Source organism: Fimicolochytrium jonesii (genome assembly GCF_025526975.1).
Source record: "Fimicolochytrium jonesii strain JEL569 chromosome Unknown EV422scaffold_1, whole genome shotgun sequence".
Classification (NCBI taxonomy): Eukaryota; Fungi; Chytridiomycota; class Chytridiomycetes; order Spizellomycetales; family Powellomycetaceae; genus Fimicolochytrium; species Fimicolochytrium jonesii.
In genome coordinates this window covers 1712000-1739701 of record NW_026515668.1, presented here as the reverse complement: position 1 = coordinate 1739701, position 27702 = coordinate 1712000, and the positions used below count along the sequence as shown (strand labels likewise).

Here is a 27702-nt window from a genome sequence, read left to right as displayed (position 1 = left end):
GGCTACGCCAACCTCGTCTAACCCCTCCCTAGTCCTCACCACATTTCCCTTGAGATATACTGATACAGTAAACACAAGCCGAAAGTCCGTCGGTCGGTCTATAATATACCTATCAAATAAATTCCTTTACCAGTGTTCCAAATACGCGCAAAAAACATAGGCTCCCTCCACCGCACACTATCATACAATCGACCGTCCCCGTATAAGAATCCTAAACCTTCCTCAAAACACACCCAACAGCGCACATCCTCTCCACGTCCCTATACCCCTCCTCCCTCAACTCATGTCCCCAGATATCCACCTCCATCTCCCTATACTCCACGCACTCCACCCTCCCTTTCTCAACATAGCCGGTCACATACTCCTTCAACGGGTCCCGCCCCCCGTCTAAGATCGCCACGCCCGTATACAGCACCAGATGACCGCCCGGTAACAACCGCTCGACGGCGGCGTCGATGATGGAGAGGGACATCCCGAGGCCGGAGGAGTGCCCGCCGTCGGAGTAGAGGTGGGTGGTTGAGGACATGTAGGGGGGGTTGGAGAGGATGAGGGAGAGAGGGGTGTGCGAGGGGAGGGTGGAGAGGTAGGAGGAGTAGGCTAGGTGGAGGTGCGTGGTGGGGGTAGTGGGCTGGATGAGCGTTGTCGGTGGGAAGTGCGGTTTGTCGGAGGTTCCGTTGGTTTCGGTGCCGTTGGTGCCGTTGGTGCCGTTGGAGTGAGTCGCGCCGCCGTTTCCGTTCAAAGTGCCGTTCGTGGTGGTCGCACCGTTCTTGGCGTTTGCCTCCTCGTCAACAGGCACATACCCCGCGACCTGCGCATTAACCAATGACCATTCCAACGCCTTCTCATTGATATCCCCCAACACAACCCTCTCCACCTCCACCCCATACTCCCCACAGAACCGCGCCAACTCCATCCCGCCGACACCCGACCCGGCGCCGATGTCGATCGCTGTCTTGATCTTGATCGCATTGGGAGTGGAAGCGAGGCGTTGGACGAAAGAACGGATAAGGTCGACGTAGCGGTAGGTGTCCGGGCCGAGAAAGACGGAATCGTTGAAGGCGGTCGGGAAGGAGGAGTGCATGTAGAGGGAGGTGCCGATTGTTGAGAAACGCACGCCTGAGCGGATCACCTGTGGGAACGCGAACGCGAACGCGAGAGGGTCAACCACCATCCATCAATGCATCAACCGACACTCAACCGAAACTCACCTCACTTCCATTCGCGTCCTTCCTCCTCTCCAGCACCCCCGCCTCCTCCAACCACCCCAAAACCCTCCCTTCCTCGTCCTGACCCAAATCCAAACATTTTCTGGTAAACCAAACATTCAACCCAAAAACATCCCTGAGCGTAACCTTCACATCCCCCAAATCCACATTTTTCAATTTCTCATCCCTCCTATCAAGAACTATCTTGTGCGATTCGGGGGTTATGGTCGTGTAGGTGTATTTTTGGGCAAGGAGGTAGCGGGCGAGTGCGACGAGTGGGGCGCTTTTGGGCGTGGTGGTGGGTGTTGTGCTGTTTTGTTGAACCATGTTTGCGTAGGAGTTGGGGCTGGCGAAGCGGGCTGAGTGTTGGCGGAGCAGGTAGTTGCGGTGATGGACGATGCGGAAGCTAGACTGAGGATATGCGCACAGTGGTGGTGGTGTATAGCGTAGACCCTAGGGTTCGATGCTTAGGGGAGAAAAGCAACGGGCTTGGGGGGGGGGGGGGGGGGGGGGACTTGCTGGAGGGCCATGATATGCAGGATGGATATGCAGAAGGGGAACACAAAACTCCATCATGCAAACGTCACCGTTGGGAACTTAACTGGTTGGGGGACGCGACGCGCGATCGGCTGTCCTGACTCCTCAGACTGTCCTCGGAGGGAGGCTATTTTGAATGGATGGGGGCTTGTTGCACTCCCCTGCGAGCGAGCGGCAACCAAACAAAAGCAGCAGCAGGGAGACTCCGACGAGTCACGCCCACGCGTCATTCCACTCCAAAAGAGGAACACTCCACCCTTCGCAACTCCGGCAGCCACGCACTATGGCACCTCCATATAAGGAACACCTGCCCACACGTCAACCCCCAGCCAGCCAGCAACCGTATGCTCCCTCCACTCCCAGCCCCATGTCTACCTTCTGCTGAACATTCTGAACCCACTCCGTTGCTGAAGCACCCAACCATGGCGGTCTCCAACGCTCCACCCGCCTCGGAAACAACCCCTCTCAATTCTTCCGCAACACCCCAAATACCCCCACCCGTCGCCCCCCTCAGCGTCCTCACCTCCCAACCTTCTCGTCCACCACCACCACCACCACTAGAAGCCGACTCTCTCCCACCCCAAACCACAAAAACACCGTCACCATGGCAAGTCGCTTTCCCCCTCTTCATGTCCATGTTCTCCTTCAGCGTCATCGGCGTCCCAACCCAACAATTCCTCCTCGTCTACCTCTGCTCCACAATCTGGGACGGCTCAGACTCCGGCACGAGTGGTAGTCTCGGCGCTGGAGACTCGGACAACCCCCTCGGCGGCCGCCCATTACCTGATTTCGCAGTATGCCGCACAATGCCCGACGTCCAAGCCCTCACCGCGAAATGGACAATGGTCATCCAACTCGCCACCGCCTTTCCCGCTCTACTCGCCACTCCCGTCATCGGAACGCTTTCTGACAGGATTGGGCGGAGGCCTATGTTTTTCTTGCCTGCGATCTCGGGGTTGATTGGGATACTTGCGATCTTGGCGGTCGCGCAGTTTGATGTGGGCTTGTGGGTTTTACTTCCGGTGCATGTCTTGCAGGGACTCATGGGCGGTTATACCGCGATTGTCATGATTGCGTACTCGTACCTCGCGGATACAGTGTCGCCCGATAGGAGGAGCAAGGTGTTTGTTCTGTTTGAGGCTCTCATGTATGGGTCACTCATGGCGGGCCCGTACTTTGGGGGGTTGCTGTCCAAGGTAAGCGAGGGAAGCGAGCACGCTCCGCCCACCGCTGCCCATGGCGAGCGGAGCGAGCAGGGTGTCCAACCATCGGTCATTGATGGTGTTTGATGGAGGAAGGGTGCACTTCGAATCTCGGTGGCGGCGCATTCTTCTGCGTTTCTTTGATTCGTCGTTGAAGGCGCCTGACTCACCCACCTTTCTATCCCCAGATCATGCCATCAGGCCTTATCGGAGTCTTTTACGTCGCCGTGATCGGCAAACTCATCGTCCTTCTCTACATCATCTTCATCCTTCCCGAATCCCTCTCCAAGTCGCCCGCATCCACCTCCACCACCCCCCAACCGTCCCCCCTGCACTCCATAACCGGCATCTTCTCAACCTTCACCCTCCTCTTCCGTCCACCCCGGACATACCTCGTCAGCATCCTGTTCATCACGGCGGTGTGTATTGGCGGGGTGATGAATTTCTTCTTTTATGCGACGTATGAGTTTGGGTGGGATGCGTATGATGAGGGGGTTTTCTTGCTGTACATGAGTGTCACGCGGTTGGTGTGGATGTTGGGTGTGGGGGGTTTGCTGGATCGGTTTGTCAAGGAGCGGAAGAGGGCTGGAGCCGTCGTCGTGGAGGATGATGAGAGTGCGACGGAAACACAGCCGCTGTTGAACGACTCCACGGCTACGGCTCCGGCTCCGGAAACGGGCTCGACACCGGTGGTTGAACGAGACGACCCGCAGACGGTCCTCCGCAAAGTCCGCTTCGACGTCTCCATCGTGCGCATCGGCATGTTCACGATGGCCGTCAGCTGGATCGTCATGGGGTTCGTCACCGAGGGGTGGATGGTCTACGTCGGTGAGTTCCCCACATCCCCCTCTCACCATAACCGCCCCCTTTCCTAAATCCAATCTTCGCTCTCCCCACCCATCCCAGTAACAATATTCTCCGGCTTCGGCGTCCTCGCAAAACCCACGCTCCGCTCCCTCCTCTCCCGCTCCACGCCGCCCTCGCAGCAAGGCCGTCTCTTTTCAGGCATCCAACTCGCCGACCAGATCGCCGTCATCCTCTCCCAGTTCATCTTCCCCCCGATCTGGGCCGCGACGGTCGGGACGCGGTGGAGCAATCTGTTCATCGAGATTGTCGCCGCGTTGTTTGTGCTCGCCTGGGGGATCAGTCTGCTGGGGGTGAGGGCTGAGAAGGTCGTGAGTGGGCTGCATGAGGAGGAGGACGGCGCCAAGAAGGAGGAGCTGGACGTTTGACGGGTATATATATATTTATACCCTGCGCTGTGAGGGGAGGAACCGCTAGGGGATGTTTCGCACTTCGGGTCTCGTTCTCAATCGTGTCTGCGGCCTAGATGGCTTCCCTCTGAGTTTTTTTTTTTTTTTTTTTTTGGTTTTTGGTAGTGTTCCGCTTTGCCAGTAGCTGTATTACGTCCGGACAATGGTGCTTCTTTGTCGTGTAGTCTTCTGTTGACGAGTTTTGTGTGTAATTGGGTTACGTCTTTTTGTAGATACGCTTGGTACGGAAAATGATATCCCCTTTTTGACATATCTCGCTTTCTGATGGGTATTCACGGCAGATGCAGATTAATCAATCATTTCGGTGTTTCCTCGACACTACTTCTTGCGATGTACCGCATTGTATTTGATATGCGAAGAAAGGAGATGATAAATGTACAGCCCGCGGGTAAGACGTCAATCTGAGGAATGAGGGGAAGGAGGAATGAAATGGTTGTGCTTCGGAGTGGTACGTGGTTTTGCAGCGGGTTGGGGGATTGTGTTACGTGGTGTTCGTCCCGGATTGCGTGTGCGCGTGAGAGGGCGGAAGTCGGGCTCACTTGTCCAACCTAAGAAAAGTAAGATCACATATCAGCACCTCCCATTCTCCAAGACACCCACACATCAAGACTCGACCCTCCCCAATACACACCTCGCAATCGGATCCCGATTCAAGAACGCCAAATCACACTTATGCCCCGCCAACTTCCTGATATTATCCACCCCGGTCTTGATCATCGTCGGCCGCTCGGTCGACAGGCCCCACGCAATCACCGACACGTCCTCGGGAAGACCCATGGGGAGGAGCATTTCGGGGCGGAACATGCCCGAGTTGCCTAAACAACCAAAAACAGATGTCAGCATTTCCGCTCTGGAGGACGCAGGGTCAAATCTCCGAACTCTCAGTTACGCACCGATTTCGACCCACCGCGCTAGCCCGTCGTGCCAGGCAAAAATTTCCATGCTGGGCTCGGTGTAGGGGTTGTACGCGGGTTTGAAGCGCATTTTTTCGATGCCTATGAACATGCGGACCCACTATGAGTACAATATATGTACGGTGTTTGAAAACTTGGGTGTTGGTTGACTTACCGAGCTTCTTGAAGAAGTTGTGAAGCGTGCCAATGAGGTCTCCCAACGTCAAACCCTTGCCAGCAACCACACCCTCAACCTGGTGAAACTCCGCCAAATGCGTCGCGTCCAGGGTCTCATTCCTGAAAACTTTGTCGATACTGAACCACTTCACGTCCCTCCACACACCCGTGCGCTTATATTCCTGCGCAAGGTCATACAGCATCTTCGAACTGATCGCAGTCGTGTGCGTCCGGAGCAGCAGCTTCTCCGCCTCCTTCTGCTGCCAGTCGTACCCATACCCAATCGACCCATATCCGCCTTCCGAGTGGACCTTCTTTACGCGCTCCAGGTAGTCCTTGGGAAAGCGGTCGGATGTGGCGGGGTCGGAGAGGAAGAAGGTGTCGTGGGCGTCGCGGGCGGGGTGTTGTTGGGGTTGGAAGAGGGCGTCGAAGTTCCAGAAGGAGGATTCGACGTATTTGGCGGTCGGCATCTCGCTGAAGCCGAGTTCGAGGAAGATTTGGCGGTATTCTTCGCGGACTTTCAGGAGGGGGTGCAGGGAGCCGCAGCGTGGTTGGACGCCTTCGGCGTTGAAATTGTATTTTTTGAAGGTGGCGTTCTTCCAGTCCCCACTGTGAACGATCAAAACAAGAAGTCGATCAGATTCCGTTGTCCGTCCGAATGCATTCGATTCATGCCCCTTCTCCACTCACGATTTCAACATCTCCTCCGTAACATCCGTATCCTCCTTCCGCACATCTGTCGTGAACTTAACACCCTTCTTCACACTGTAGCTCAACGACTTGATAGGCGTAACGTGCTTCTGTTTCTTGAGCTCCTTCACAACCTTTTCGTCACTGTGTTTCCTCTCCGACCGGATCCTCTGCAGCAATTTCTGGCTTTCATCGTCGATCTTCTCCACGGCTTTGACGAACCCGGCACCCTCCTTCTTAATCCACTTGTTTTTGATCGCGCGGCCTTGACCGAACTGTGCTATTTGCCCAAGCTTTTCCTATTATATAGGTTCCCGGATAAGCGTCTCCTCCCGGCCTCGCTAAACTTTGAGGCTTGCACAACGAACCTTGAGATCAGGGACCGAAATCGGCTCATTCCCGCTCGGCACAGCGTGGAAGACACGAGCCTCGTAACTTCCATGGTCAGCAATATCTGCTCCTTCTTCCGTCAGCTCTAGCCACTCGTCTTCAATTGCTTCGTATGTGACGATCTAGGAACATTCCGAGTTGTCGGGGTTAGCTTTGTTGACGTTTTGGGGCGTTCGCGGCTTCCATGTCCTTAACGCCTTCAGCCGATATATGTCGAGATACCGACTCCCCGTCTCTGCCGCTTCCCTCCAGTCTTCTACCAACCTCGCGAGACTCTAAACTCTTCAAGAGACCGATAATTTCGGCCTGGTCAACCGGCGTACCCTTGACCTTGAAGCCTTCTGTGTTTGCGATTCCTCTGTCCTTTTCGAGTGCTGATAGGATAGCGGCTTGGATAGCCTCACGGGCGACGGGGGCTGATGCTGATACGGCCATGACTGCACGACTCCACTGCTATAATGTTGCCGACTGGGATTGACAAGATGCAGCAGTGTTTTTGAGATCGAAACGACGAGTGCGATGCGGCAGACGAGGGTCCAGGTTGCGTGGATGACTCACCACGTCGCTTATAGCACGTGATATCCCGTGCAGGTTTATCTGTAATATCTCGACTGTTGTTCAACGCGCCAACACAAACGTAAGCGCGTGCGTTTCGTGTTTGGAGACATCTTTCTATACTCGTAGCAACGTAAACCTCGGTAACTATGGCACTTCCGCACAAGTAAGTGCCTAACAGCACAAAAATAATCACACTTCAACAATAGTCCATAGCAAACATAGTATGCCACATATAGCACATTGATTTCACACAGACATAGTCCACGGAGCAAGTTGCTTCCTATGCGTTAGCTATGCAAGGCACAACGTAGCAGGCATGCAGATTGGCATTCCAGGCTCTTCTGAGTGAGTTTCTGGACCTGGGGAGCTAACGGGAGCAGACCTGACCTCCAACTCAAAATCCGGCAAAATGAGGTTGTCCGGCAGCAGTGCCATTGGAAGCCAGGATGCTTTTTAACTGGAGGACATGTCCAATTTGTGTGTTTTGGTCATCAGCGCAAGCATGTGTGCAGCGATGTCCGGCTGCGATACCCAAGGAAAACCGAGTTGAACCATGGAACGCGTGAAATTATTGTTGAAATGTGATTATCATTGAGCACTTGTTTGAAAGTGCCGAGGGAGCTAGCGCTAGCGCGACTGTCGGCACAAGTAAGGCCGAACAGCGTCTAACTGACGTTAAACTGAGAAACGAGGCTGCCAACTTCCATATTAGCTACCCTGAGACGGTTTTGTCGAAGCAGAGCCGACGTAGATGTATGGAGCACCCGTAGCAAAACGTAGACTCAGAAATGAGCTCACATCGAGGTTTTGGCAAAACTTCCTGGCCCATGTATCTGAATGTACGCCAAAACACATTAACCCTGCCCGCCATTACTGAGAGAGCATGCACGGCACAAGGTTCCCAACCTCTCAAGCCACCCATACCTCAGTTCGAAGATATAAACGGAACTGTTCATGCACAGCTTAAGGGTGCTGCAATATGCGGCACAGCAGAAGATGGAGATGGATAACAGAGCGGTAGTGAGCCCAAAGACTCTCAGCAAATCGTAGCATATTGCTGAAAGCCGACCATGTAGATGTAGCCGTCTGAGCGCCTGGGGATTGTAAGAAACTCCTCGAATTGACCAGTGCATGATGGAAATCGGCATAAAGGGCGTTCCTGTGGTCATGTTCCCTGTTACTTATGAGCTCATATTCCTCATGGGCATGTAGCGTAGGTGTCCTTTCCGTGAATATGCCGCACGGGCGGTTCCCAGGGGATATAAGAAGCGGCGGCGGCTCCCTTCCTCACCTCTCATCAAAGTATGGCACGTAACACATACGGAAAAGTTTTTACGTTTGTCTGCAGCCGGCAAATGGCTATTGTATCAGATGCAGCGTGCGACAACAGGGAACGTGTGTTCATTGCCCTGTTTGGCAGACGAGACCGCTCGCTGAATCGACGAATGGGAGGAGCATATCTTGGCTATGTTCCAACATCGAATGCTACGGCATTGCCAAATCAGCACAGCTGGGTCATCAAAACTAACAAACTTTATAAGCAACATGCATGTAGTTGGGGCATCTCCTGGATGACATCTCCCTGCGGACAATTGCCAATCGGTACGAGCATGCAATACCACGATGTCAGAAGGATACTGAGCATATCTCATTGATTTCGATAGGCAGGGACATCGCAAGACAGGAGTATCTCAGGTGAAAGGGTTCTGAATGGGCACATCGCGTGCCGCTCAGCTTAGCGAAGACTTTTGACGCCATTACCAAGCAATCGAGACGGAAGTGCATGGAGTTTCCCCAGTTCGATTGCACAATCTTCCCGTCCCTCGATCTTACCCGCGGCCCGGTCCGTCTGATGAGAGTGAGCGACATGAGAGGCGTGTTCCACTTGTTCCACCGAGTTCAAATGGGCGTCCATCAAGGTCGATCCGGTCAATGGGAGTGTGATACTCGGCATCGTATAGTTGAGAATGCCTGCCTACGACTCTTACCGACCATTCAGCATGGCGTTTGAAAGGTGCGAAGACCGGCGTTATGGAGCAGGACGGAAATTCAAGTTGAGAAGTCGCTTTATGCTAATCCGACACCTGTCAGACAGTCGGCGGAAAAGTCACCCAAGCATCGCCGACATTCGTTTGGAATCAAGCGCTTCGGTCTCCCCGGACGCCATAGTTCGAACTTTCCTGATGCATGGCGCAATATCTTCGGTATAGCTATCCCTGGACCGCTCGCCCCTCGGAGGTTTATTGAGTAGCGAGTGGCGGAAATTTGAGACGCAGGGCAGCGTCTCGACGAGCGCCCAACGGTGGCCAGTCTATCTTCCGCAGGTCTGCGGAGCTCTTTCTCGTTGTCCGCCGGCGACTGATACGTTAGGCCTCAAGTCAAAGTCATGCTTTGGGATGGGATTTTAAACGGTGTCCTTCGAGAGTTTCCTTCGCGCCCGAACTTAGGAAAACGTAAGCACAATCGGAGTCGCGTGGGGATTTAACAACACAACAATCCCCGACCTTACTCCTCTCGCGATGGCTTGTCCCGTGCATTCCCCTGCGAATCCCCTGTTTTTCCCCTCCCCTCCTTTAACATCCGGGCATAACCTTTTAGGGTGTGGGTGACATTCTTCGAGTGTTGTGGTTATCTCCGATCGTCGCCCCACTTGTTCCTGTCAGTTTTCTGATGCGTTGAAGGGATTTACCTTACAACATCTGGCAGACCCAAAAAATGGCCGCTTTGAATCGTGATGGAGTACATCGCCGGAAATCTGTCACTTCTGGGTCTTCGTTGCCTCTGCCGTCACCGGCCTCATCGTCTCTCGCAGTGGTGGATGCGGGACCACCGTTAACTTGTGCACATTCCAGCGAAGACGACAGTGGGTGGGAGAGTACGGAAACAGTCGGTCGTTCGTTGGATACCGGCTTGAACGATGATGCCGGGAATGTGTCCTCGGCAGCATCTGCGGCCTCGTCTACGGATTATCTGGTCAGGTCGGAGTTTGTTCATGATGGAGGAGCTGAAACGCCAAGCATAAGCGTCAGTGAGAGTAGACGGCCGACGATAAATACGTCACATGGCAGCGTGATCTCATCTGCCGGGCTGTCATCTGGCTCGCCTACTGGATCAGATTCGTCTGTTGCAAGGGTCAAATGGGTCGACGAGGTTGGCGATGGGGCGAGTGGTATGGGGGACTCCGGCATGGGAGGGAATACCGATGGTCCAACAGAATCAGCGAGTATGACGGATAAAGCAAGCCATGCGAGCACGCTTTCTCGCTCGCGTACGGACGAAGCTGCCGACGTACGGCCGTTACGCCCCATCCCGCATCATCTATCAAACGTCGACTTGTCCGGCCGACGATCGAGTCTCCGAACCCGGCCAGCAGTCCCCTCCCCACTAGCACAGTCCGTCATAACCACAGACGATCAACCTGAGCAGCATACATTTCACACCAACTCGCACCCATTCCAACCGTCCGCAGATCTCCCCACCATCCCGTCAAGAGATAACTCCGACATCTCGGAAATGGAAGCTGGGTCCGCCCCACCAACCTACAACCGCAGCCGATCCCGCGGCTCCATACTTTCCCATCATCCAAGCCAACGGGGCGCCTACCGCCAATTTAGCATCAACGGTGGCCTCTACCGCGTCGCACCCCCGCCCCTCGGCGGTGTGCACCGCGAAGCCTCCACCGCATCCGCCTTCACATCCGCCGTCAACCCCCACTTTAACCCACACAATCCCACCCATGGCTTCCCCATGGACGTAGAACGCAGCGCGAGCTCCCTAACAGAAAACGAGGTGCTAGACCTCCACGACCAGATCTACGACAACGACACCTCCAACGACACCCTCTTCTTCGAGCGCCCCTTCAAACGGCGCTGGAAATCCACCGCGACTATGTTTACGGGGATGAGCAAAGACCAACGTGTGCGCACGCGCGATTTCCTGATGGGCTTGGCCAAAGCGTTTGCAAAATACGGCGCGCCGAGTCATAGGATCGAGTACCTCCTGGAACTGGTAGCGCTTGCTCTCGAGCAGCCAGCTTCGTTCGTCGTCATCCCGGGTGTGATATGGGTATCGTTTGGCGACGAGGATCATGAGTCTTCTACGCATTTGATCAAGGTTGGTCAGTCGTGGCATATGTACAAGTTGAGCTTGGTCAACCGGCTGTGTAAGAATGTGATTGCGGGAGATTTGGAGGTGCGGGGTGCGGTGGATCGGTTGAATGTTATTGCTGCGGAGCCGGATTGGGGGGTGGGGTGGAGTTGGGCTGCGTACCCCGTTGTTTCGTTCACGATCTGTATGATTGGGTTCGGCGGCACATGGGTAGATGGAGCCATTTCGGCTGTTCTGGGATTGGGCGTAGGGGCGACGCTGTTGACGCACAGGTGAGACGATGAGTTTCCAATGTCTCCTGCGGCCGTTGACTGCTAATGTGAAACTTCTGCGTGACGATGGTAGTCTACGAGCCTTCCCGCACTTGATCCCCTTCCTGGACGCCTTCCTCGCCAGTTTCATCTCACGCGTGATCATGACCGCTTTTCGGAAATATCAGCCGACATACTGCTATAATCATGTTTCGATCGTTCTGAGCGCGATCGTGAACCTCCTACCTGTGAGTACCGCATTTCATGAATTTCGTGCAGGTGTTGCCTTTGCTCATTAGTCCATCTCGGCGAACTTTGTGTTCTTAGGGCTTGTCTATCACCATCTCGTTGATTGAGGTTGCGACAAAAAACATAGTGTCCGGGACAGTACGAATCTTTTCGGCATTATTCCATGGTAACGAGAAGCGCCGGCTCACTTTCTGCATCTGAGAATGGCCTTGCATTGGCTAACCACACTAATAACACATCCCCCAACCCAAAACCAGCATCCATGCTCGGCTTCGGCATCACCTCCGGCCGGGCAGTCGTCACCTGGGCCCCCGACAACATCGACGACACCACGCTCACCCACTGCCCTCCCGCCATCTCCCCCCTCTGGAACTTCCTCTTCTTTCCCCCCCTCTGCTTCTCCTTCCTCATCCTCTTCGAAGCGCGCCGCCCGCAATTCCTCCACATCTCCCTCGTCTCCACCATCGGCTACACAGTCTACTCGGTGCTCTCCACCCTCCCGCAGTTCAGCACGTCGGCGGGGCAGGTGGTGCCTAATGCGATTTCGGCGTTCACGATTGGGGTTGCGGCGAATATATATTCGCGGTTGACGAAGGATGTGGCGGTGCCCGCGATCATTGTGGGGATTGTGATGCTGGTGCCGGGGAGTATGGGCGTGAGAGCGACGTTGGGGTTCTTTGGGAAGAACAGCACGGATGCGGTGCAGGTGGTGTTTGAGATGTTGATGATTGGGATGAGTATTGGGATTGGGCTGTTTATGGCGAGTTTGGCCGTGTTTCCTATCAAGGGGCCGCGGTATAAGGTGGGTTTCCTCCAGAATTCTCAGGCACGCTTCCATCCAAAACTGACTATTTTTCTCAACAGTATATGACAATGTAACCTGGACCTCCATCACCACACCACACGCCATATATTGATCACTCCCCGCGAGATACTGTTAATGTACATACCGCAAGCTGTTGCTTCCCCAACTTCATCATCTCATACCCGCCGATGTGCCTTAACCCTCCACTCGACATTCGACAGCCCTCTTGGAGACACAAGCTTTTTGGACATTTTTGATTTTGTACACATTGTCTGGTTCTGTTACGTACAGTATTCGTTTTCGAACGCTGCTCATTCTTCGGGGATTTTGGATCTTGAGTTGTACTATTGTCTAGAGCTTCATGGGAAATGGGAAAAAGATGAGCCTCTCGTACTGTACGTTGCTCGAATTGCCATAATTCAAGTCGTTCGTTGGCCAGAGATTTTGACGCCTGAAATATGAAAATCGACAGCGTGAAGGTGTCAGCGTGTCTGCCGGTATTTCCCCCGCACATCAGATTTGCCATGCACACACCAGATCTTCTCAGCGAATGCGAATGGGGAAGGAAACTTTGATACCGGAAGAGTCAGACATTTCTAAATTTTCGAAATCGGCTTTTGAGAGGTATCGGCATTTTGTGGGCATGTTTGGCAATGGGTATATGACAATGGTGCCCTCCATTGTTTGGTAGCAAGTGCTACAGATATTGTTTTCATCGTCCTTCAGCGTTACGGGAACGCTCGACGACATGACCCAAAAGCTACCTCAGAGAACTATCTACGGCGGACGGCTGCCCGCGAGATTTACATAAGACAAAGCTCTATGACTTCTCAGTGCAAGCACCACATCGATGCCTGAATATTTCGGGTCCCCAAGGGGATCCACAGACACGCATGTAAACTGCAACCATCATTCCATCAACCATCATTCCTCCCTCATTTCACGTCTCCTTAAACAATCCCCACGGCTTTAACAGCCCCCCAACAGTAGCCCCCGCCCCCATCCAATCACACACACACCGAAACACATCGCTATCCGCCCTCACCACAATCTGACCCCTCAGCGCATCGCTCGCATTGGAGTCATACCGCCCGCGATACCGCAGTAGGAGGAGGTTGTGGAGGTCTTGTCGGATGCCGGAGATAACGGACTGGGCCAGGAGGTTCGCAATCGTGTTCCACCAGAGGACGCAAGGGCCGGAGCGGGGGCGGTGGTGTGGGCCTGGCGGGTGGAGTTTGTCGGTGCGTATGGGGGTTAGGTCCGGATCCATGTCCGCGGAAGCGTGGTCCATCCACGCCCGCTCGTCTGGTGTTACGGTATGCGCAACCATCGTGCGCATGAGGTTATGAAACGCCTGTGTGGAGAGATGCGGGCCAAACGAGAGCAGCGCGCGGATGATCTGTTCCCTCGGATGCCTGCACTTCAGTCTGCACCGCTGCGGGTGGTCGCTGAACACGCTACGGAGCAGGCGCTCGGGTGAAGGGAGGTATGATCTGATCCACGCTGAGGATTGGGTGGAGTAGAGGGCGGCCAGGGGCGTGTTTGCGAACTGGAGGGTTTTGGCTACCGCGGCGTGCACGGCGGGGTAGAGGAACTGTCGGGCTTGTCGTCCGCTTTTGGAGCAGATGATGATCGCCGCTGCGAATCGTGCCGCGCGGCAATGTCGCATGTAGTCTGGTTCTACGTCCGCTTTCTGTTGCTGCCGTTGCTGTGGTCTCCCAGCCGGCGTCCATGTGCAATCGTAGAACGCTCGAGACAGCCACGCGGCGAGATCAAACACCTCGTGGGGCGAATATCGCGCCGCATAGTGGAATATCAGCTGATAGAAGCAGCGCGGGTGGATTAAATGCGCGGCGACTTGCAGGAGATCATGGTTGCTTGCGAGAGGGTCCGCCCCGTGCATGGAGAGGAGGTGGGAGAGGATGTCCGCGTTTCCGGCGTGGATGGCGGATGTGGCTAGCGTGTTGAGGAGGGTGGGGTGGAAGTGGTCGCCGAGGATTGTGCCGAGCGTTGAGATGTCGGTGGTTGCGGAGATGGTATACGCGGCGGCGTCGTCCGATGGTGTGAGCATTGCGCTTGGGAGTCCGTCGCTGCCACGTTCAAGCCTGGATTATATAATAGTTCACCTCACGGGCGGATGTCAATCTAGATCACCGTTATTATGAGGCAGTATAGAATCCCGCGCAGGGCGTCTCTGCACCCCGGCAGTCCATGGGCGGTTGTGACTTATATCACCTGCCGTTGAGAAAGGCTCTAAGGCCGTTCGGTGAACAGCGAACGCTCCTGAAATGGAAAGAAGTAAAGCGACGACGTAAGGGCACGGTCTACGCCGACCTACCCCGGAGCTGCCATATCCATGTGCCCGTTCGCCAATAGTGAACAAACAACCTCATCAATAACGCCCGTGGGAAGGGCCTGATCCCCCTTGATGATCTTCATCAGAGTTGGAGCCATGGCTCCAGAGTAGGCCGGCCGGCCGAGTCAGTTGCCTTTGAGATTGGGCCTAGAACGCGTTCCGGGGCTAATGATGATCACTGCCTACAAACCCTACCTGTCAACACCAAGTCCAAAAAATGAGAAAATTATATTCAGATCATAAATGCAACAAAACAAGGAGGTTCCGCTCAACACTGATGGAAGTGCGAGGGGGGAAGATGCATCGCAGAAAGAAAGAGTAGTGTGTCAAGTTTTCACGCAGAAGACTTGCATCCCCCAGAAATGCCAAAGAGGAATGAGAAACGGAAAAAAAATCTAGATATCCAAAAACTGCGTGGTGCGGTGGGAGATGTGTGTGTTGCGCCGTGTGCATGTCGGTGTGCGCTAGCTGTGCGATATGTCCTTGTCCATGTCTTTGATGAGATGCGGCAGATGAATCGAGAGAGTCTCGGTTGTTTAGCGTTCTTGGGAAGCTGCCGCCGTCTTCTCGGTAGAATTAGCTATAGCGTGCACATCGGCGCTGACGTTTGCGATAGCTGCGGCTGCGCTGCCGGCGCGGATGACATCGAGGTCCATCTCGACTTCGGATTTGCGGAGGCCTTCGCAGGTGCGGGGTGGGGTTACCTGGTGGGGTCCGAGCATGTAAGTCAAACGAATTCAATGGGGATTTGATTGGGCGGTCAGAATCTTACCACTCGTCCCCCCTGCCTTCGATTCTCCAATATCTTCGCCCTGATCCATGCCGGATACTCTTCCGCTTTCGCATAGGGCGGTAACCCCGTCGACGAGCGCTGCAATTCCTCAATGTCGGCTTTGCGACGTTTTACGCGCATCTCTATCGATTGGTCTACGGATGGAGACATAGAGAGTTTGAGAATACAGCATCGAGGAGAAGTACGTGATTGATAAATCAACAGAGGTATTGACGAACCTTCTTCCCACAACTCCGCGTCGTCCACCTTCCTCTTCTCATCTTTTAACCGCCATATCATATCGTAATATGTCCGCAAAAGGCCCTTTCGTGCATCCCCTCGTCGAACCTAAAGCGACACGGTAAGTCCCAATCGAATGACGCCGTCCACTTCGCAGAAAGATCTGCGGTACGTAGCAACAAAATGCGGCATTGACTTACAATGAAGTCAGTATTCGCGTGTTTTATACTAGCCAAACATTGTGTTTGGTAAAACTCCTTCTCGAGTCTGTGTCGAGCTTTGTTGATTTCGTTACGTTGTTCGGCCTGCTTGATTCCCTCGTCGAAGCAGGAGTGCGTTTCTGGAAGGGTGCAGAGAAGCCGAGTGGTTAATTCGAGCCACTCCATTTTCGGGCTGCAGAGGCGAAACCATACCATCTTGTACTGCACTCGTCTCGAGTTCCAATGCGTCAAGTTCCAGCTGACGACGGCTGTTTGGCAGATGCTCAAGGTTACATTTCGGCAACATCAGAAGAAAAACCGGGAAAAGGTTACTAACCGTGCCCAGAGTTTTGCAGCGTCTTGCCCAATAGCAATCATCTCCACTTTGGCAGCCCTAACAAGCAGTTTCTTCTTGGCCACGAGTGGCGAATCTCCGTCCAGGACCGTATCATCAAAATTCAAAACTGCCCAACAACACAATCAATCTCACACTTCACGCGAATGAAGACCCACTGTGTTTTCGCCTCTGCTTACTGTCATCAACACCTCTCTCCCGTGGCGGCTCAGTCTCTATCCCCACACTTCCACCCGCCTCCGTCGGACTCCTTGTGCTCCTATTACTAGCTGCATTGCCGCTCCTAGCATTCCCCGCTCGATGTGACGATTTCTTCGCTCCCGATGCGTTTCTAGGTATTGCTGCCGAGATCACTGGCGATGACGCCGCTGCTGCTGATGAAGGTCTGGAGGAACTGGGACCCGATGGGGGTGCTGTTGTTGATGTCTTTCCTTTCTTACGGGTGTTGTGCTCGTGGTCGGGGGTGTATGATGCTGTAGGGGCTCGTTTTGCGCGGGCTGGATGTAGCAATAAAGAACCATCAACGAAGGATTCTAATACAAAAGCTTTCCTTTCATAGCAACGTTTAGAGCTACGCCAACATACACGAAGTTCTCGTCGGCGCTCTGCCAGCAGGGTCGTCGTCGTTCGCTTTGCGTTTATTCGACGACGAGGGGGCTATGTCACTACTTTCGGGCGGTTGTTCAGGCGATATGCCGGCGCCCGGCTCGGAGGGGTACAGCGTAAGTGGAGAAGGAACATGCCCGCCACTTTCGGCGTACTGCAAAAATGGCTGCTGTCGACGTCGAGCGGGGATAGACATGGTGTTGTGTGTGTGGTTTTTTTCGACAAGATGACAAGAGCTTTTTCTTTAAACGCGATTTCGGGCTAGTGACACAACACGGAGACAATGGAGGAAGATGACCTGCTTCTCCCGATTCGCCTGGGACGTCTGGTGCAGTAGATATGCAGAGAGAGGTGTGTGAGCCTTCCTGGGAGGGCAAGTGGTAATGAGAAGTGCAAAAACACACCGCTCATAGAACTAGGTTACCTATGCTTTATGCAGAAAGGGCCAAAGACCGCCTATCCTTCTACGCTGAACTGTGGGATATGCTGCCAGTGTCTCCTGGGTTCTGAGAATAAGGTGGACCGTGGTATTGTTCTGCTGGACGCTTTTTTAGCTAGTGGGAGAGTGTGGAAGTGCTGGGTGCAAGTTGTTGCGGAGGAGGGGGGGGCGCTTTTTGTTGACTGACGGTGCGAACGCAAGCGGGAGTGTGATGATGGCTCAGAAAGACGCTGTTGAAATGGCTGGCTGCCGCATTCGTCTCCTTCGTGACTGGTTTCGATGACCACAGACGGATTGCACTTCCCTCGTCGCACGCACACACACACACACACACACACAGACAGCACCTGAGAGAGGGGTGAAGGTCACTTCAACGCACGCTTTTGCAAGTGCGACAGCGGTTCAGCACTTGAGCACTTTAGCACAGCGGTTCGACACTTTAGCATGGGAGGAATGTTGGGCGATGTGTATATTACACAGAGTAGCAACGTCCAGGCTTTCTCTTTGAATCCGCAACGATCCCAACGGTCTGAAAACAGTCAAGTCCATATCTCCACAATATCCTTCGCAAGTCCCATTACCCCTGCTTCTGAGCAGGATCGTCCACCTTGGGACGCTTCGCCGTCGGTCCGTCCACATTCTTGCTCGTCTCCTTGTAAAAGGCGGTGATGTGACCCCACGCTGGAGACCAGGCGTTCAGTACATACCAGGGATGATATATGGGAGTCTCTCCTATGCCAAGGATGGAGTTGCTCACCTTCCTGTGCCGTCTCGGCGTACTTGAAGAGCGTGAAGTCGTTCTTGGAGATGACGCCCTGGGGAGTAAAACCACATCAGCGACGAGTAATCCGAGTTCTTTCACCAGACGTAACATACCTCGTCCAACATGCTGTCAAAGTTAACGATTCTCTCCCACCATGCCTTCGAGAACAAGATGACCGGACTGGAATGGCAGATTTGACATCAATATTCACTAAAAGCTAAAGTCAGTCCGATTCGGGAAACAGCGTCTCACATGGGCGCCATCTTCTTCGTCTGGATCAGTGTCAATGCCTCGAATAGCTCGTCCATGGTTCCCCAGCCACCTAGCGATGTGGACGATAGACTTGTCAGACGACCGTGAATATGTATTGCTTCCCCTCGAATCCTTACCAGGGAAGGCAACCAGCGCGCGAGCACGTCCCAGAAAATGCATCTTCCGCATCGCTAATGATGGTTGACTGGGTTAGGAGCGGAAGACTTTGAGTCCCCTAGATCAAGTGATGACATACAGAAGTAGTGGAAGTTGAAGCAGAGCTGTAATCAAATCGTTGGTCAGCCTTCCCCAAAGGTCTTCTCATCGGAGCCCGTGCCACATACCTCCGGTGTGATGTATGGGTTCGGCCTCTGCTCGAAAGGGAGTACGATGTTGAGCCCCACGGAACGGCCATCAGGGACTGAAAAGATTGGGTCACGTTTAGCCACATGTCTCAAACTGACGAATATTTCGCGGTGCGATGATCACATACCCTCGCTAGCTCCTCGGTTCGCAGCCTCCATGATTCCAGGGCCTCCACCAGTGATAACAACTCTGAAGCAATAAGGCATCAAGCGTTGAGGCTCAAAATCCCGTTTCCCATCCCCTACCCAATACCCGCACCCAACTCACAGCTTATTGCCATCACTATGCTCCGTCACAATCCTCCCCAATTCCTGCGCGGCATCATAATATTTCACACTATCCACCATTCTCCTCGCGACCCTCAGCTTCTCCCTCGCCTCCTCATCTTTTTCCCCCTTCGTTTTCACCAGCTGCTCAGCAGCCTTCAACTGCGCGGTAGCCTGCTCGATATCCCTAATCCGCGCGCTGCCAAACACCACAATCGTGCTGTCGATGTCGTGGTCCTGCATCACCTTCTCCGGCTTCGTGTACTCCAGTTGTAAGCGGAGAGGACGGAGATCATCGCGGTGGAGGAATTCATCGTCGGCCCACGCGAGCTTGTACGCGGAGGACGCGGTTTGAGGGGTGTGGGCGTCGCTGGCGGCGGAGGCGATGGCGTGGTTGGCTTTTTGGGGGAAGGGGTGGTAATCCTTCATCATCCTTGGGACTTTGGACATGACTGCGTTTGGAAGATGGGTGGGGTGCGTTTAGCTCCGTGGGAAAATGGACGATGTGGGGATGGAGAGAGGACTCACTTGTAGCGGCGGCGACGGCCTTGGACGCCGAACGTAAGGAGGGAGAGGAGGGGTTCGAGGTCTCGTCTGCGGTGTGTCCTCGTTTCATTTTTGGTAAGGTTTCAGGGGGTTCGCTGAGATTCAGATGAAAAGATGGGAGGATGAAAAGACTTTGGACGAAGGAGGTCAATTTCAAGCCTCGGGCGAGTCGGGCGTCGTCATCGAGCGCGTCACGACCCCACTTCCTTTATTACGTACGTAGGACTTCAAAATGTGACCGTGACAGCAAAACAAACCGCAGCGTACATGTACATGTGGGAAAGCGATATTATTTACGAAGGTAGGTATAGATAATGTATGTACAGGGTAAGATGGGAATAACTACATGTACAGGATGCTTGAAAGCTGCATGTTAACCATGCGGTGTGTTAAGGCCAAAATGTGCTCGATATGCGATAACTTGTCGGACTTTTAAACTTGGACAACCTCATGACGGCCAGCCTTCCTCAGGTGGTGAGAAGTGACCCGACGACCGCATCGCTCGATGCAAGCGTTGATCAGAGTCAGCAGGAACACGGCGGACATCAAGGCAGTGGCGATGATCAACCACAGGCGTGGGGGCATGTAGGAGTGGCCGGCGTCGTAACCACTGACGACTCCCGACGCGGGACCGGCGATGGTGCGGACGATGTCAGGGATGCGTGGGGGAACGATGGTGGTAAGCTTCGAGAAGTAGACCAGGATGGCGACACCGCAGGCGATGGCGGCGATAGAGGTTGCGAGGAGGAGGATGTAGTTGATGAGAGTGAGGACGGGGATGTTGCAGAGGAGCATCATTGCGAGGACTGTTGGTGGTGGGAAGGAAAGGAATCGATGAGTACACTGTCGTCTCTAAAAAGGTATCAGAACAAGCACACGAATACTTACTGATTGACGCAGCCGTGGCAGCCATGAAGACAATGAGGACGGGCTTTCCCGCCTGAGTGAGCCAGCAGGAGTCGCCAATAATGGAGCACATGTCGATAGGTTTGCAAGTTCCAGGGGCCGACTGGTCGATCTGAGGGACACGGACGCTAGCAGGCAGACCGTCCACGCACCACGAGTTCAAATCTACTTTCAAGGCCATCTGGTTAGGGAAACCGACTCCAGCGTTTCCTCCAGCGGCGGGTGCGACGTTGATACCGACGTCCTGCCTGTACCATGAGTCGGCGGTGCGGAAGGAGATGATGCCGAGGGCAAGGGCGCCGATGGAGAGGAGGGTGAGGAGGATGGGCATGGGGCGGCAGGCAAGACCTTTTTTTCGGTGCATGTCGGCGACGGTAACTGGCGCTGCGGCCGTTGTGGCGCGACGACGGCGGAAGAAGGCTGGGGCTCGGAGAGGCATTGTTGGGCGGTTGAGCTGGCTAGCAAAGTGAGAGATAGAAGGGCGGATAGGTGTCGCCGGGCTAGTGAGCGGTGAAGCTGCAGTTATGAGATTGTGCTAGATCGTTGCGTTGGAGAAAGCGAGGGAATTAACCTCGAGGGCGGCCTTTTATGGATCTGGGAGTGGAAACAGGCTTTTAGAATGCAGATAGCGGGTCGCCAGAGGACGGGGAAAGTGACGTTTGTGGCTTTGTTTTTGACGCTGCATGACTTTGTATGGTTGTATCATATGGAAGGAAAAGGGTGACCACCATCCATGCCCTAAATTCACAGAGTCTGGAACCCTTTTCCCCACCCTCTTTTTCGCAGCCACAGCGGGGGTTGGGGAGGGAAGCCGAATCGGGGGGGCGACGCGAGCGAAACACGTCACCGTGACTTACGTCACTCTCATACGATGCCAAATCGCTCGGGACATGTGCTGAACTTTCAAGTCGACGTTTGAACAGAACTCTAGATTCGACACGCTACAGAGCAGAAGTCACCGGCCATCACCTACCTGATGACCTCACAGAAAGCCGACGCAAGCGGTTGACGGGGGGGCCGGCGAGTCTGGAGATGGCGGAAGTTGCAAGAAGAGAGAACACGGCCGTCTCATCTGTAACGGTCTCCAAGAGACGCTAGTAGCTGCAAGAGCCCGTGACACAACTCAAAAACAACCTTGTTAAGGGGAAGGGGCTTAGCGCTGTCCCCACAAGGAGACCAGTCAAGTCTCGTCAACGCGAGACCGATGACTTGAAGGCACGAGCAGCATGTTGGTCACTGTGGGTTTGCAGAAGCCCTTTTCCGGCTGGTAAAGAAGCGCGCCCGAAGGGTGCGCTGAACATGGTTCGCCGGTCGGAGCCGCTTCGCGCACTTTGGCTTTTGCTTAACTTCCTGTCGATCACGTAAATTCAAAGCCTCCATTTGAGTAGCCTCGAACTCGGATATCGATCTTGAATCCGGCTGTTGAAGGTTGCTGTGAACGATGACTTCCTGCATTATTATTGTGTAAGGGGAGGGCGGGTGAACGGCTCGTCATGCTACAGCAAACTCTATGGTATTACAGTATAATACGGAAAAGGTGCGAAGATTTGATGCATCGGTATTCCTACAGCTATTGTTATTGGCGGCTTCGCCTGGGACTTCCCTCTTCGGAAACGATATTGGCCGGGTCCAGCTCTATAATGGGATTTGGACACAATCAGTAAAAATGATGGCTGCATGCGAAATCCCCATGTGAAGACTTACCTTGGATCTCGGCTGCAAACTCCCTCTGTGCCTTGACCCGTTTACATTTCTCTAACGTCGGCCGTTCAGACACCCCCAAATCCTCCAGGATACGCCGTAAATGCCGAACTTGCTGCGGGCCAGTCATTCCATCCAACTCCGTGCTCCATTTCTTCTTCACTCCGCACTGTTCAGAGATGTTCACAAGATTAACATCGAATGCAAAAAACCCGAAGGATTGCGAGTTTCATTACCTGAACGATATACTTTTTAAGCGACGCAATAGCCTTCTGATCCTTCTCCTTAATCTCCTCACCATCCCCTTTCCCCCTTGAGGTCGGATCTGACTTTCGCTTCTTGCTCGCACCCTCGCCTTTCGTCGACGATGTGCGTTTCCGCGGTGCTTTGGCCGGTTTCTCGTCCGTCTCTTCACCATCCCTATCCTCATCTTCTTCCTCCGGCGCTTCCTCGCTGTCCTTACCGCCGGGTTCCTCTTCATCGTCACTATCTAAGATTCGGTTCGCGCGCTTTGCTGCCTTCTTGCGGACCGAACCCCCGTCCTTAACCCCCCCGTCGCTCTTCCCCTCCTCTTCATCCTCGTCATCACTATCAACCACCCGTTTCGGCCGCGCTTTCCCCTTCCCACCATCTACACCCGCCGCATTGTCCGCCTTGGCCTGTTCTGTCCCCGACCCCGATTTTCCTGCAGACCCGTCACCTTCTTCCGATCCGACTCCCCATCTTCGTTTGGTTGGTGTATCCTCGGCGAATGCGGCGGGGTCCTTGAGGAAGGCCTCCACGATGCTTTTGATTGTTTTCTTACTTGACGCCTGGATATATCCGTTTCCTTCCCAGTCAGAAAAATGAACGTTTCCTTGCTATCGCGGCACAGTCGGGCAGCAGCAGCAGCAGCTGTGGGAAATTGGCTTCGTGCTCCTGACCTCATCCAAAGCTTTTGGCTTCAACCCCAACGCGGTTTCCACAGTCCGTCGTATTTGGCGTTCTGTACACGTCCAGCTGGCAAGGCACGACTAGTTAAGAGTGTGCTTGACTCGGGGAGTATTGTACACAAAAGTGGTCGCAATGGCATTTTGCAGGGGAAACTCACTCGGCGGCACGTAGTGCCGTAAGGGTCGCCTGGGCGATGTCCGATTCGGTCATGACGATTGGCGTGGGAATTTGGGTGCCGTTGGATTTGCTCGGATTGGCAGTTGGTGGTGTAAAAGCAAGGAAATTGCAACCGGATGTGAGCCAGATGTGAGCACGCCGCGCGTAGCCCAGAACCCTAACCCACAAATCGTCAACCTCTCGGCCCTGCGTGATCTGCTGATGAAATTCGAGGCATTTTGGAATGCTTTACACCACCCTGGCTGTGGATAAGCGTCGGGATGAGGAAGGCGAGCCCTGTTCGGACGGGCGTCAACGCGACGTTCACAGTCCAAGCGACATTCCTGCCTTTCTTGACCACAGAGTCCATATAAGGAGGAGCCGGTGTGGAAAGGCAAGTGTGATATATTACATGTACGAAAAAACAAACCCTTCGTCCACAAGTCCCCGCCCAATGAACGAAGAAAAAAAGGTCGTCCTCAGACCCCATTCGCGCCAGCATAAATAGCCCACCCCGCCACCACCGCCGCAACAACAAGCAACACAACCCAGCTGGTGGGCAGAACGCTGTTGTAGAAAGTGGATGATTTGGGGCCAGAGAGGGCGGATTTGGCCGTGTCGGCGAGGGCGTACCCGGAATCGATGCGCTTGCTGTTGAGGTCGGAGGAGGGGTGGGATTTGTCGTGGATGTGGGTCCAGCGGACGATCTACAAAACGAGGGGGATGCAATGAGTCTCACTTCCAACATGGATCAGAGCGAGTACGCGAAGGGGGGAACAGCATCCCATACATACATCAGCACAAGCAACAGCAATCCCGAAGAACGACTCGTCCTCCTTATTCGTCCCCACGCGTTTGGCATTGCGCTGGTTGATCGACAGCGCAAAGTCGTGGTAGGTGCGCTTGATCGAGTCCATGTCCGTCGACGCGAGCATAAGCTTGACGGCGAGACCGCGGCGGATCTTCGTGCCAACGCGTTGGAAAATAGCGGGGTTGTTGAAGAATTCGTTGAGGGAGGCTATGGCCATCATCTGTGAGTGAAGTGATGGTTCGAAGGTCAGCTGGTCATTCCTTTAAGCCCAAGTGGGAGTCCAACAGCAAACGCACCTGGGGAATAGCGCAAAACTGGAAAACAGTAGGATTCCTCAACCCGGCCATATACTCCAAACACGACGGTACCAGCTTCAACGCATCCAAGACCAACGCGTTCAAACACGCCAACGCCCTATCCAGATTCTCCGCCTTCGCCAGCGCCTCAACCTCCTTATCATCAGCAGGTACATACTTTTCCCACACGTCCTTCGGCCAGAATATCCTCCCCTCGTTCAAATCCTCCAAAAAGTCTTTCAGAATATTGACCTTCTGCAGGAACTGACCCATCTCGTTAGCGAGTTCTGCCCGTTCGGGCGACGCGAGGGTGGGGTTTTCGAGGCCGGAGGCGACAAAGAGGTTGGTGAGACCGATTCCGACGAGACCGGCGACGTAGTGGGTGTAGAGGTTGTATTCGGCGGTGGTTTGGATCTCGATGAGGTGGGCGGGGTTGGTGATCTGGGTTTTGGAGCTGGTGGGTTTGGAGACGTAGGATGACATGCCGTGGCCCATGCGTTTTGTGATGTCGGCGATGATTAGTTGGTAGCTGGAACGGAGACGAGGGAATCGGTAAGTATAAGGGTAATGAACATCCGGCCCCAAAGCCCCAATGCACGCCATGACAGCAGTCTCTCAACTGCCCTTCGAGACCCATCGCGACACGTACCTCTCCTTCAGCTTGAGGAACTCCGCAATAACAACCTCAAACTCAACCAACAGCGCCCTATCCTTCTCGCCCTCCCCGCTCTCCTGGAAATTCCACCCCGGCACATATATCAGCTCATGGAACTTCTCCAGCACCTCCTTCTTCCTCTCAATCCCCAACGTCATGTCATCCTCAACAGTATCCAGACCCCTCAGGACGAGATAGAAGATGCATACGGGGTGTCGTAGTTCCGCATCGAGTTCCTGGATGACGCGGGCGAATGAGCGGGATGTGAGGTTGAGGAAGTCGTAGCATTTGGCGTATGTGTAGGATGGGCTGGACGGGGTGAGGGATTTTATTGTTTTTGCTGGGGAGGGCGCTTTGGGGGCCGTTATGATGTAGTGGAAGAGAGCGTAAAGCTCTGAGGGGTGGGTCGCCGAGGCGAGCAGGGCCGAGGCAGACATTACAGATTTGGGGCTTTTGTAGTTCCTTAAGAGCGCTTTGTTGCTTCTTCTAGTATCTTATGGAGCGTGGACAAGCGTTGCGAGAAACAATGAGACGAATGTTGCAGACAGCAATGCTCAAGTATATATAGCGGTTCCAGACCGGGATTCCCTTCGCATGGCACCCGGGCGAACCCTCACCCAAGCATATTTATGAGAGTTCGACCAGCGGTCAACGAAAGAAAAACAGCCTCCGGCAGCTCTCACCACGCGACGGTTGATGAAAGCTGGTGAGCACACACCACCTTTGCACCCACCCGATATGTGTTCCAGGCCCCGGGGCGCAGCGGCGACGCCCTCAGGCTCTCCTTGCATCTTTTGGAGGGCCATAGCGATAGGTTGTATTCTGTCCTACTCTGTTGATACGGTTTGCAGGGGTCTAATGATACCTCTCAGGCTATCTAGATCTATGGCCAATGGTCCTATTGGGCTATGTGGAGAAGGGGATGGCGTGAGGTGAGCGTTTTCCTTCGACTGTTCCGCCGAGCCGAAAGCGCGTTGTGACTGCGCGATGCTCCAAAGGCATCGTCCGTTCACACGCTGCCAATTGGCTGCGAGGATTCCAGAGCGCACGTGATCCATTAAAATGTGTCAAAGTCGCCGCCTACTTCTGAAGTCTGCCCCGCTTCGTAATTCTACTATGGAATGGGGCAGGCATCATCACCACGCAGCGAGCGCAGACTCACAGAAGCTCAAGATCACTTAGCACCTTAGAACAAGAGTATCCGCAGCCATGAGCAGCAGCCTGAAAGATTACTTGAAAAGGTATGGCTCTGCCGCTGCCGCACCTTCCGACCCAACGTCGAAACAGAAGAAACGCAAGAAACGTAAACCGGAATCCACAATTGGAACGACACGAATTATAGACGAGGAGGTGGACGATTGGAAGAACGTGTCTCGGAATAGCGATGACGACGAGGATGTCGCGCCTGTTGTGGTGCTGGGCAATGGCGACGAACCTGCGGTGGAAGACGGGGAGGCAGCTCCATTTACGACCGCCAATTGGGCGGTGATAAGAGAAGGAGAAGGCCAACCCGTTACGGGAGCAGATACCAGAGGCCGACGTCGGTCACCTTCACCATCAGTATCACCCCCGCCAAACGGTCGCGAAACAGCTCGAAGATCCCCATCCCCATCCCCATCCCCACCACCCCGAAAGCGCCGCCGACGATCACCCTCCCCCACTCCGCCACCCTCATCCGCACATCCCAAAAGCTCAGGGAAGATGCAAGGAGGCCTACGCTCCAGCGACGACATCCGAGCCGAAGCGGCCGCGGCGCGAGCCGAACAGCAAGCCGCGTTCGCGTCCGCAACAGGTCGGGACGCGCCGACGATCTACCGTGACAAACTCGGTAAAAAAGTCGACATCGAGGCCGAGAAAGCCGCGTTGCTCGAAGCACGACGAAAGAAGGAGGAGGAGGAAGCGGGAAAAGTCAAATGGGGGAAAGGCATTGCACAGCATTCCGAAGAGGAGGCGCGGCGGAAGAAACTGGAAGCGATGAAGGATGCCCCCTTCACTGTGTATGCAGACGATAAGGAGCGGAACAAGGAGCTCGCGGACCGGGGACGGTGGGGCGACCCGATGGCGTTTATGACGGCGAAGAAGAAGAAAGAGGTCCGGAAACGCTATGCGGGGCCGCCGCCGCCGCCCAACCGGTTTGGGATTGAGCCGGGGTATAGGTGGGATGGGGTCGATCGGTCCACTGGGTTTGAGAGGAAGTGGTTTCTGGAACGGAATCGGAATGAGGCCGTGCGGTTGGAGGCTTATAAGTGGTCCGCTGAGGTACGTTGATCCCTTCAAGGGTCGTTGACAGCAAGGACGTATGCTCACCTTCTCTTTTCTTTCAGGATATGTGATGCGTCAAACGATCCTCTTCTCGCATCAGGCCAAACTCGCTGCGATTTTACCGGCCCCGAACTCCCCACAATTGAATCCTTGTACTTCGCGCATTGTACAGTATATGCAACTGTATTTTTGGTAGCTTTTCTCATCCACATACCCCATAATCATGATTTCAATCCGAACTGGCAAAATCAGTCACGGTTCTGCCCTGGAGCACTTCGCATCACTCCAACGCAGGCTGCACAAAGTATGCATATCCGTACATTCGTATATTTACACACAACACCCCCAGATTCGGTGTATCAATTCTACGCAGGGACACCCGCGAGGTAAAGTTTCGCAGCCAACCGCAATAATATCAAGCCACTACAACATACGACATCAATTTTGTAAATGCAAAACACTGTCAGAGCATATATGCTCTAT

General features: G+C 54.2%; 11 protein-coding genes across 11 annotated transcripts; 3 read left to right on the top strand and 8 right to left on the bottom strand.

The window, feature by feature from the left end:
- Positions 1-36: 36 nt before the first annotated feature.
- On the bottom strand, positions 37-1715 carry EV422DRAFT_512692 (uncharacterized protein). The gene is made up of 2 exons (XM_053069093.1): positions 1209-1715; positions 37-1129 (listed from the first exon to the last, which is right to left on the bottom strand). The coding sequence occupies exons 1-2, from the start codon at positions 1530-1532 to the stop codon at positions 212-214; spliced, it is 1242 nt and encodes a 413-aa protein (XP_052930362.1). The 5' UTR covers positions 1533-1715; the 3' UTR covers positions 37-211.
- A 251-nt stretch (positions 1716-1966) lies between these two features.
- EV422DRAFT_512689 (major facilitator superfamily domain-containing protein) lies at positions 1967-4311 on the top strand. The gene is made up of 3 exons (XM_053069092.1): positions 1967-2938; positions 3133-3772; positions 3851-4311. The coding sequence occupies exons 1-3, from the start codon at positions 2087-2089 to the stop codon at positions 4174-4176; spliced, it is 1818 nt and encodes a 605-aa protein (XP_052930361.1). The 5' UTR covers positions 1967-2086; the 3' UTR covers positions 4177-4311.
- Positions 4312-4470: 159 nt separating this feature from the next.
- Positions 4471-6876, bottom strand: EV422DRAFT_512678 (tRNA synthetases class II core domain (F)-domain-containing protein). Its single transcript, XM_053069091.1, has 7 exons — positions 6633-6876; positions 6347-6490; positions 5979-6277; positions 5287-5897; positions 5112-5213; positions 4850-5033; positions 4471-4766 (listed from the first exon to the last, which is right to left on the bottom strand). Exons 1-7 carry the CDS (start codon positions 6801-6803, stop codon positions 4754-4756), a joined length of 1524 nt encoding a protein of 507 aa, XP_052930360.1. The 5' UTR covers positions 6804-6876; the 3' UTR covers positions 4471-4753.
- A 3950-nt stretch (positions 6877-10826) lies between these two features.
- On the top strand, positions 10827-12404 carry EV422DRAFT_491391 (uncharacterized protein; the record flags this gene model as incomplete). The annotated part of the gene is made up of 4 exons (XM_053067527.1): positions 10827-11293; positions 11379-11532; positions 11612-11699; positions 11791-12404. 4 exons carry the CDS (start codon positions 10827-10829, stop codon positions 12402-12404), a joined length of 1323 nt encoding a protein of 440 aa, XP_052930359.1.
- Positions 12405-12948: 544 nt separating this feature from the next.
- Positions 12949-14872, bottom strand: EV422DRAFT_512671 (uncharacterized protein). The gene has a single exon (XM_053069090.1). It carries the CDS (start codon positions 14407-14409, stop codon positions 13279-13281), a length of 1131 nt encoding a protein of 376 aa, XP_052930358.1. The 5' UTR covers positions 14410-14872; the 3' UTR covers positions 12949-13278.
- Positions 14873-17497, bottom strand: EV422DRAFT_512669 (uncharacterized protein). The gene is made up of 9 exons (XM_053069089.1): positions 17292-17497; positions 16847-17192; positions 16441-16758; positions 16244-16370; positions 16120-16175; positions 15907-16046; positions 15706-15814; positions 15467-15621; positions 14873-15398 (listed from the first exon to the last, which is right to left on the bottom strand). The coding sequence occupies exons 2-9, from the start codon at positions 17061-17063 to the stop codon at positions 15231-15233; spliced, it is 1290 nt and encodes a 429-aa protein (XP_052930357.1). The 5' UTR covers positions 17064-17192; positions 17292-17497; the 3' UTR covers positions 14873-15230.
- A 172-nt stretch (positions 17498-17669) lies between these two features.
- Positions 17670-19631, bottom strand: EV422DRAFT_512665 (uncharacterized protein). The gene is made up of 9 exons (XM_053069088.1): positions 18955-19631; positions 18815-18876; positions 18666-18742; positions 18578-18602; positions 18459-18512; positions 18322-18391; positions 18183-18249; positions 18064-18121; positions 17670-17987 (listed from the first exon to the last, which is right to left on the bottom strand). The coding sequence occupies exons 1-9, from the start codon at positions 19401-19403 to the stop codon at positions 17884-17886; spliced, it is 966 nt and encodes a 321-aa protein (XP_052930356.1). The 5' UTR covers positions 19404-19631; the 3' UTR covers positions 17670-17883.
- A 236-nt stretch (positions 19632-19867) lies between these two features.
- On the bottom strand, positions 19868-21241 carry EV422DRAFT_26203 (uncharacterized protein). The gene is made up of 2 exons (XM_053065799.1): positions 20388-21241; positions 19868-20305 (listed from the first exon to the last, which is right to left on the bottom strand). Exons 1-2 carry the CDS (start codon positions 20842-20844, stop codon positions 19932-19934), a joined length of 831 nt encoding a protein of 276 aa, XP_052930355.1. The 5' UTR covers positions 20845-21241; the 3' UTR covers positions 19868-19931.
- A 720-nt stretch (positions 21242-21961) lies between these two features.
- EV422DRAFT_26151 (uncharacterized protein) lies at positions 21962-23479 on the bottom strand. The gene is made up of 5 exons (XM_053065797.1): positions 23394-23479; positions 23197-23286; positions 23030-23105; positions 22343-22918; positions 21962-22275 (listed from the first exon to the last, which is right to left on the bottom strand). Exons 2-5 carry the CDS (start codon positions 23247-23249, stop codon positions 22063-22065), a joined length of 918 nt encoding a protein of 305 aa, XP_052930354.1. The 5' UTR covers positions 23250-23286; positions 23394-23479; the 3' UTR covers positions 21962-22062.
- Positions 23480-23674: 195 nt separating this feature from the next.
- Positions 23675-25394, bottom strand: EV422DRAFT_563184 (isoprenoid synthase domain-containing protein; the record flags this gene model as incomplete). Its single annotated transcript, XM_053072037.1, has 4 exons — positions 23675-23902; positions 23990-24226; positions 24303-24831; positions 24952-25394. The coding sequence occupies 4 exons, from the start codon at positions 25392-25394 to the stop codon at positions 23675-23677; spliced, it is 1437 nt and encodes a 478-aa protein (XP_052930353.1).
- Positions 25395-26014: 620 nt separating this feature from the next.
- Positions 26015-27290, top strand: EV422DRAFT_616483 (Pre-mRNA-splicing factor of RES complex-domain-containing protein; the record flags this gene model as incomplete). Its single annotated transcript, XM_053073969.1, has 2 exons — positions 26015-27216; positions 27282-27290. Exons 1-2 carry the CDS (start codon positions 26167-26169, stop codon positions 27288-27290), a joined length of 1059 nt encoding a protein of 352 aa, XP_052930352.1. The 5' UTR covers positions 26015-26166.
- Positions 27291-27702: the final 412 nt, after the last annotated feature.